Source organism: Silurus meridionalis, chromosome 20 (assembly GCF_014805685.1).
Source record: "Silurus meridionalis isolate SWU-2019-XX chromosome 20, ASM1480568v1, whole genome shotgun sequence".
NCBI lineage: Eukaryota > Metazoa > Chordata > Actinopteri > Siluriformes > Siluridae > Silurus > Silurus meridionalis.
The window spans coordinates 16775706-16785705 of record NC_060903.1 but is presented as its reverse complement, the minus strand read 5'-3'; the positions used below and the strand labels follow the sequence as shown (position 1 = coordinate 16785705).

Genomic DNA, 10000 nt, shown 5'->3' with positions numbered 1-10000 from the left:
CTCTGGAAACATTGCATGGAACCCGAGTGGCTGTGGCACAATTTGCCCAAAGCTTCCGTGGGGCAATAGCTAGTGGCATGTCCACCATGGCCATCCCTATGATCCTGGATCAGCTGATGGCTTTACAGCAGCAGCAAATTCACCAGCTTCAGCTAATAGAACAGATCCGTAGCCAAGTGGCCCTAATGAACAGGCAGAAACCTGCACAGGCGGCTCTTAGCCATCATGCACACCACAATACAAATAGTGGCCCACAGCCATCTTCTGCCACTGGCCTTCCCACAATCCCCGGTCAGCTCCAGCTACATGGATTTATTACACCACCTGTCCACCAGCTCCCTATAAGGGTGCCACCTACTTTGAATACCCAAGGCCCAGTCTCATTATCTTCTGCCTTGGAAGTGGGTCACTCCCATGTCTCACAGACAGGTAGCCAGCTGTCTAATTCTTTAATGAACAGCAACACCTCAACAAATTCCTCATATCCACCATCCAGCTGTAGCGTGGTTCCTTCCCTGTTGCCACTTCAGAGTTCAGTAAGTAGCAGCAGCAGCAGCAACAGCTGCAGCAATGGTGCTGGAACTGGCATTAGTAGCAGCGTTTCCCTCCCTAGAAACACGTCAAGTCCTCCAACACTGACTCATGGAACCTTGCTGAGCTCCCCTTCCAACCTTCCGCTTATGCCCCCCAGTTCCTCAAGTAGTGTCATCTTCCCGAATCCACTGGCCAGTATTGCAGCCACAGCCAATGCACTTGATCCTCTCTCTGCCCTAATGAAGCACCGCAAGGGAAAACCTCCTAATGTCTCTGTATTCGACCCAAAGCCGAGCTCAGAAGACCCATTCTTTAAACATAAATGTAGGTTTTGTGCTAAGGTGTTTGGTAGTGACAGTGCCCTTCAAATACACCTTCGTTCACATACTGGAGAAAGGCCTTTCAAGTGCAACATTTGTGGTAATCGCTTTTCTACAAAAGGAAACTTGAAGGTCCATTTCCAGAGGCACAAGGAAAAGTACCCACACATTCCAATGAATCCCTATCCAGTGCCTGAGTACCTGGACAATGTGCCAACCAGCTCAGGCATTCCTTATGGCATGTCGCTGCCTCCAGAGAAGCCTGTTACCACATGGCTAGACAGCAAGCCTGTTTTGTCCACAGCTCCAACCTCAGTGGGGCTGCAGCTTCCCCCAACCTTGCCCAGCATGATAGGGGGGTATGGAGATTCACCAAGTCTTACTCCGATAAGCAGATCACCTCCAAGACCATCACCCCCATCAAGTGAGTGTGCATCTCTGTCACCTAATGTTATCAGTACTGAAGTAAGCACAACTCTCACTTCAGCATCTCCACAGCCAACCATGGGAAGTGATGTACCCCCAGTTTTGAAGCCAGAGGGGATTCATTTGCCATCTAACTGCACCACCAGGCTTGGGGAGACCAGCATGCCCTCAAGTACTGTGAGCCAGATTGTGCTGTCATCCACAACCACTACCACAACCACTACCACCACTCAGATCACAGATTCATTGACCCCTCCGTCCTCTGGCTCGAATTCTGCCCTTCCAATGATTTCAGATCAGTTCAAGGCCAAGTTTCCTTTTGGAGGCCTCCTGGACTCTATGCAAACATCAGAAACCTCAAAGCTGCAGCAGCTGGTGGAAAACATTGACAAAAAGATGACAGACCCCAACCAGTGTGTCATCTGCCATCGTGTGCTCAGCTGTCAGAGTGCCCTCAAGATGCACTATCGTATCCACACTGGAGAAAGGCCTTTTAAATGCAAAATATGTGGCCGTGCTTTCACTACTAAGGGCAACTTGAAAACGCACTTTGGGGTCCACAGGTCAAAGCCACCTCTACGAGTGCAGCACTCATGTCCTATATGTCAGAAGAAGTTTACTAATGCTGTAGTGTTGCAACAGCATATTCGCATGCACATGGGAGGTCAGATTCCAAACACACCACTTCCTGAAGGGTTTAAAGACATGGACACAGATTTTAACTTTGACGAGAAAAGTGTAGACAACATGAGCAATTATGATGATGAGCTGATTGATGAGATGGAACAGGCCATAGATGATGATGTAGATCTCAGAGATGGAGACATTGACCTATCAAAACCGTTGCATTTATACGGAGACATGTCTCCTAGCAACTCTCCGCCAACTCCAGTCATCTCCAGCATTGCTGCTTTGGAAAACCAAATGAAGATGATTGACTCGACGGCGAATATGAACCGCGCCTTTAGTCTGAAGCCCTCAGAAAATGGAGGTGGAATCAGTGGAGAAAGCGGAGATGTTTTTAACAACGACTCATCCTCTGCCATGGGAGACATCGAGAGTCACAGTGTGGGAAGTCCTGCCCTGTCTGAGTCATCAGGCTCTATGCAGGCTCTATCTCCAGCTCATAGTCAGCCCGAGAGCCATCGTTCCAGGTCTCCAGGTATGGTCAATAACAATAACAGCAATGAGGATGATGATGTCCAGGACTCCGGTGTAGCCACAGCAACTGTGAAGTCTGAAAAGTCAGACACCCCATCTCCAGGTTCTTTACCAGCTGATCACACTGGTGTGCTAGACCTAACATCTGCTCAGCCCGCCAGCAGGCCCTATGTTAAAGAGGAGAACCAGTTCAGCATGCTGTTCTTAGGAAGAGATCGAGGTACGATAATGCTTGTCATGTGATGTTTTTTCCTTTTAAAAATTGTAGAAAGTTTTAGATACATTTTAAAGTAATATTTTCTTCAAAATGTCTTACACTTCTTTTTTTTTCTGGGTAAGGTTTAACCCCATTAAGCTTGATGAGCTCAGCCCCAGGCCTAGTCAAACTCGAGATGAACGGCCACAGCAAACCCCTGTCTTTGAGCGAGGGCTCGCACTTGCACATGGGCCTTCAGGTGCCAGCCACAGCACCTCAGACAACAATGAGTCCCGGTCTCAACCCAATGCTGGCACCGCCTCCACCACGCCGGACTCCCAAGCAGCACAACTGCCATTCTTGTGGAAAAAACTTCTCCTCCGCCAGTGCCCTGCAGATCCACGAGCGCACACACACCGGAGAAAAACCCTTTGCCTGCTCTATCTGTGGTAGAGCCTTCACCACGAAGGGCAATTTGAAGGTAGGCTTAAATCAGACTTCAGCAAACAAATTTTTTTGTAAATAAAAATTTAATGTAAATGTGAATTAATGTAAATAAAAATTTGATAGAAATGTATTTATAAAATTTATGATTTTACATAACTGAAATTTAAACCACATTAATAATAAAGAATGCAATTATAATCTAGCTTGGTAAGATGATGATGTAAATTGTAATTGGCACATATTTAAAAAATATTTTTAAATAGTATAAAACAAGAATAATAAATAATAAATAAATATATGTAAAAACATGTCCGATACCTATATGTTTTCAGGTCAAGTCAAAAAAATAATCTAAATATATAATATTTATAATTATATAACAATTATTAATTTACATTTCTTGATATTTAAGAGTTGCTTTTTTTATATTTTGGTGCAGTTTGCAAAGTAATAAAATTAAAATAGGAATTTATTAACAGAGAAACTTTTTAACAAAAATTCTTTAAAAATTTAAGATTTTACAGTAATTAACCAACATTAAATACGTTTAATAATTATTAAATAATAATAAAACAAAATTAAATAACAAATTATTATATAAGATGGAATCATTGTATTCAAATTTTGTTGAAAATGATTTATCTATATAGATATAAATTTTTTCTCCTTAATTTCAATAAATTATTACACAAATATTCACACTGTAATTTTTTCCTTCTGGTTGCAGGTTCACATGGGCACCCACATGTGGAACAATGCCCCAGCCAGACGGGGGCGACGTCTCTCAGTGGAAAACCCCATGGCCCTGTTGGGTGGCGATGCAATGAAATTCAGCGAGATGTTTCAGAAAGACCTGGCAGTTCGGGCAATGAATGTAGACCCAGGGTTTTGGAACCAGTATGCTGCGGCCATCACCAACGGACTGGCCATGAAGAACAATGAGATTTCCGTCATCCAGAACGGGGGCATTCCTCCACTTCCTGTTAGCCTCGGAGGGGGCAGCATACCGTCTCTGGCTAGCATGTCAGGGGGTATGGAGAGGGCACGCACAGGCAGCAGTCCTCCAATGACTGGCCTCGAGAAAACAAGCCTAGAGTTGGGAACTGGACGTCCCTTTTCCAGGTTCCTGGAGGACAACAAAGAGATTGGAATCAATTGATAAGCTGAAAGACGCAAACAGACTGGGTAAAGACTTTTGAGGTTTTCTTCTTATCCAGTTTGGTCTCTTATGTACTATATTATGTACAGCTAAAGTTTGATATTCTGTTGGTTTTGGATCTATAGTATTCGGTATTGAGTAGAAGTATTTCCCCATCCTCCTGTTCCGACTATGAAGAAAAGAACAAAAAAAAAAAAACGCTCCATGTTTGAGAATTTGTCGTCTTGCAAGATTTGCATGGTACTTTTATTGTTTTTTAACAGTACATTCGACTGCTTTTAAGGATTATGTCACATTAAAGAAAAATATCTTTACTCAGTTGATCTCAGAAAAGAAAGTGAAAAAGAAGAAATGAATGAAGAACAATCTCAATGTGGATAGACTGACTAATGTTTATCTTGTTTCAGTGTGTGTTTTGAGGTTCAAGACACGGGATTAGGCGAAATCGAAATACATTGTCGTAAACGTGTGCTTATTTTGTTTTGTTTTTTATTTCACTCATGAAGTAGATACTTGATGGAAAAAAATGTTTAAACTATTTTAATCTTTGCATTTAGTCTCTTGGCATTGTCTTATATTAATGTCCGGTGTCTTTAGTATTTATAATATACACGAAAAAGCGGGTATAAGAAAATATATTTAACAGCCCCAGAACATTTTATTGATTCTTTTTGTTTTTGTTTTTCTAAACTTTAGACTTCTATTACGGCTGTCTCTTTCGATAAAGACAAAAAAAAAAAAAAAACGTCTCTTCATCTGGCCGATGTGGACACATTGCGAAGTTCTATTTGGAAATCTAGCACATGTCGGTGTAAATGAACCTGGTACAAGATGAGAAAGTTAGAATATTGAAAAAGCTGCTGCCTTTACAGACTCGCTTTTAACCTTTGTAAAGACGAGAGACAGAGATATACAGAAACTTATTGTGTATAGAGTAAAAAAAAAAAAAAACGCGAAAAAAAAAAATGGTATGCATATTTTGTATCATGAAGAAAAAAAGATATCCTGATTTGAAATTTGTCATGTTTGTGAATGCACTTTTTAGAGGAACGGTCTTGTCTGTGACTTATCATTAATGATCTGACTGAACTATCTATCTCATTTTTGTTTTGTTGGTTTTTTTGTTTTTTTTTTATTTTGCCCGTGGGGTTCTTAAAAGGAGTCACTCAGAACCTTCTGGAAAGAAAAAAAACAAAGAAGGGGTGAAGGAGTGGGACAGATACAGCCCTGTACTGAAATCCTCACCCCTTCACTCACATCAAATAATAAAATTGTGAGAAAGGATCACGTCTGTCTGGATGCCATTTGTCTAATTGCTGTCTAATGGCTTTAATCGCATTTGATATTGAATTTCTTTTGCAGATCTCGGATCAGTACAAGCCTGAAGTAGGGACAGAAAAGACACAGAATTGAGGAAGAAAATAATTGAACCGGATTCGAATTTGTCCAATTTAATCTGGTTTCACCTGAAAAACGGAGTAATAGCAATTCTTTTTCATAAATGCACTTTTTGTGGAAGTTTGTCTTCACCTCAAGCTTAAGGAAATTAAAACAATGAAGTGTGTAAGGAATAAAACACAATAGGGTTTGCTGGAAACAGGGAAATAAGCAAAACAGGCACCCTGAAAATAATTACGTTCCTATAACGGCACATCCTGAAGCGTCCGCTCGAATCGCAGATGCTTCGGACTTGTTTTATTTATTAAAGAATGACACGTCATGCTTTTTTATTAAAAAAAAAAAAAAAAAATCTGTTTACTGTCACATTGAAGATTGAGGGGAATCTGGTTAAAATAAGCTCCTGAGAAGCTACAAACAATCCATGATAATGTGTTCGATATCGCTACGACATACTATATATACATAATCACAAACAATTCACATATCATTAGTCCTTTGTTGCTTTATATATTTAACGACTTGTATTAAAGATAAACGCTGTTTCACTTGTTCCTTCGGCAAAAAAATAAGAAGCAAACGGAACATGTTTCTGTCTTCTATCTATCTAGAACTGAAATCCAGGTCGGGGCTTTATTTATGCTCGATGTCACATTTGGTTTTTAAGCGCGCCATGGAACGAGACGGAGATGTTCTAGCAGAGGTCTGTCTCACAAAGACTCACATGTTTCACTTGTATTTGATCACAAGCAAATGGCTTCTTTCAAAACGACCACAGTTGCCATCATTGTAATTGCTTCCAAATTTAGTTCCTGTAGCCATTTTAAATGCACTTGTTTATTCCTTTAACTGCTCACAGGCCAGAATCAGGGCCTCAAACACTAGCGCTTGAAACCTAGCGATGCACAATCATCATTTCCAAACTGATTTAATATTATTCATATTTGGAATCAATATGACTCCTTTTAATTTATAGTGAAGAAATAATAGTAAATGTTGTAATTGATGTAAAGGAAAAAAAAAAAACAAATAAGAATGATACATAACGTGTTTAATGGTTCTATTAATTTTTTTTAATAGTTAAAATTTTTATAAAGAATATATATATATATATATATATATATATATATATGTGTGTGTGTGTGTGTGTGTGTGTGTGTGTGTGTGTGTGTAAAATTACATATAAAAATTACAATAAATCAATTACTATATAATATTTATATATGTATTTGTATTCATCTAGCAAATAAGTTATAAATATCTAAAATAATTATTAGTTTTATTCAGTGTAAATAATTGTCATTTATTTGGTCACTAAAATGTGCACCAGAGAATAAGTGTAGTCAAGAAAAAAAACTGTAGCTATAATCGGATGTTTTATTTATAGATCTATGATTACTATTGATTCAAACACACATTGTTATTAATATCTAAATATTTAATCCATGCATACATGAAAGCATCCCCGAAATCAAACCAGATGTGAGTAGGCATTAAAAGAAATGTGCAGATTTTATTTTAATTTAACTATATACTAGAAAAAACTACTGTTTTAGTTTTTTTTATTATTATTATTGCTTTAGGTGTTTTGGAAAAAATTCAAGCTGCCTGAAATGTCCCACGGTATCTGTTTAAAAAATGTACAAAATTGAGCAAAAAATCTTTATTTAAAAAAATAAAAAATCTAATAATTTAATTGATTACAATAAAAAATACAAGCCTCATTTTTTAAAAATTTAAGTCAAATTTTAAATAAAATTATATATTATAAATGTTTATTATTACTGGCTCACATAATCAGTCACCTGACTAAACAAATTATACTGAGAGAAAAATATTGTTTGTTTGTTTTTTATATTTGTTCAGTTTAGTTATGTAAAAAAAATAATTGAAGGCTCTATAGTGAAATAAATGTGTGTGTATCTGTTTTGGGGGCCCGTATTTGTTAGGGGGATAGCAAATAATATATACATACTTAGGTGTAGCACAGCGTTGCATTTAGGTACTTACAAGGATGGTGCGATAAACACCTTTGTGTATGTATGTGTGTATGTGTGTGTGAGAGCGAGCGAGCGAGCGAGAGAGAGAGAGAGAGAGAGAGAGAGAGAGAGAGAGAGAGAGAGAGAGAGAGAGAGAGAGAGAGAGAGAGAAAGAGACCCCCTCATATGTCACGCTGAGTGGGTGCTCAGTTTTGTTGTCAAACCGACAGTGAGTGTAAATGCTGGTGTTCGCCCACGACTGCCACCCAGAGTGTGTCATGTTGTAACACCCTACACAAAGTTCACTCACACACACACACACACACACACACACACACACACACACAGACAGTTACTATAGGGCATTTGACTCAAGCAGCTGGTGTAATTGCTGTTCTGTGTTTATGATAGTGGAGTCCAAGGAATTAAAACCACATGAAATTTTTTTCAGAATTTTGAACCACCACGTAAACACTGGCCCATAAATCCCAAAGAACAAATTCTATTTACAGTATATTATGGGTGACAAATGAAAGGATATAGTGGCTGTGTTATGATATTCTAATATGTCTATGTGTGTGTGCAGCATAGTCTGGGTCCACTTGTTGCTTTAGAATGAAGAGTCATGTTTATCCTTTGACGTGTAACATTTCTATCGTGATGGGCGCTCTCTGTTCATGATAACTCCACCGTCTGCATGCTACAAGAGTACACTGAATGATCTCAAATCCCAGTCACCTAAACATCCCCAAAACAGTCTTGGAGATGAGTAGAATTACTGCTCGAGTCATTTTTTCCTTTCATTAGTCACCTGGCTACATAGTTTATTTATTATTTAAGAAGTGTAAATGTCCAGAATCTAAACAGAGGCTACTACCATTAGCATTTATTATAGTGTTGTTTATGAAGGAGTTATAATCCCCGTTAATCCCTTAAAGGAAGGATCATTTCTAAAGTTGTAATAATCCTCAATCAGACACCAAAAAACGAATGCCATCACGAAACACGCTTCAGATAGTTCGCTACTTCAGCACGTATTTGGCCAAACATATTAAAAGTTCTCAGGAAAAAGAACGGAAAATCATATGATTTTAATTCGCAATCTCACATTTTTTCCCACCAGCTCATCCTTCCTGCTGAACAGTTGCTCAGGAGCTTTAATGAATGCCTCAATTCTCTAAGCCTGTTACATGGCTAGTGATTTCCTCCTTATACGTGGGCCTTGTTTTTCAACACGGAGTTGCATTCTGTTCATTCATAGCCATTAGCTAAAGAAAATGCTCATTTCTTTTTTGGGACTAGATGATGAAATATAAAGTCTTTTGTTCGAGAACGAGCAGACGAGCGATTATACAATAACTCAATATGATGCGGTTAAGGGTTTCTATAAGAGCACTTTGTTATGGGTGGCCATTTTACCTCAAGTGATTTCAATTACTATACAGCAGCACTTTGAGAACTATGAGGTGAACTAGGGTTCAGCTAGAAAATATAATCATAGGCTGATTAGGGATGTGTGAGTAATAGCTAGAATGAATGTTCATAACACTACATAAACCATTTACAGTATTTAAGTAGGTAAAGTTATACCAATTATGTAAAATTATGTCAGCTACATAGATTCATGAAGTTTCATGAAGTTACATCAGTTATGTAGAGCTTTGTAGGGTTATGTAGGACTATGCAGGGTTATGCCAGTTATGTAGAGCTTTGTAAGAGCTATGTAGGGTTATGTAGATTCACATCAGTTATGTCAGTTATGTAGGGCTACATAGGGTTTTGTCAGTTATGTGGAACAATGTAGGGTTATTTAGGCTGTGTAGGATTGTGTCACTTATGTACATTTATCCCAATTATGTACAGCTATGTAGGGTTATATAGGCCTATCGAGGGTTATGCCAGTTATGTAGAGCTATGTAGGGTTATGGCATTTATGTAAATGTATGTCAGTTATGTAAGGTTATGCCAGTCATGTAGATTAATTTCAGTAATATAGATTCATGTAATTTATGTTGGGTTATGTCAGCTATGTCGATTCATGTCGTTTATGTAGGGTTATGTATATTAATGCCAGTTATGCAGATTTAGAATGCCAGTTATAAAGGGATATATTAGTCATTTTTGTTTATCTCACATTATGAGTTTATGTAAATGATATAATTAGGCTGATGATTGTGTATTGTTTACGTCAGTGGTGCAGCTGTTCATCAGTTATGTAGCTGCTACGAAGCATTATTTATTTTTACCATAAATAAAGTAAAAAAAAAACTTTATTAACAGTAATGTTTCAAGTTTCTTGAACCAATAATACGATTTTCTGACATCCGATAACTTTCCAATCCACTTTAGTGTTAAATAAATGAATAGCAGCCCCACACTG

The 10000-nt window shown here is 38.3% G+C and overlaps 1 protein-coding gene across 1 annotated transcript in view; it reads left to right on the top strand.

The window, feature by feature from the left end:
- Positions 1-5527, top strand: part of sall3a (spalt-like transcription factor 3a) — a 20944-nt gene extending 15417 nt beyond the window's left edge. Inside the window, exons 2-4 of the mRNA XM_046876499.1 lie at positions 1-2661; positions 2781-3118; positions 3812-5527. The exon at positions 1-2661 is cut by the window's left edge and continues 489 nt beyond it. Of these exons, the coding sequence (XP_046732455.1) occupies positions 1-2661; positions 2781-3118; positions 3812-4243 (3431 nt within the window). The 3' untranslated portion in view covers positions 4244-5527. The remainder of the gene's footprint in view (positions 2662-2780; positions 3119-3811) is intronic.
- Positions 5528-10000: the final 4473 nt, after the last annotated feature.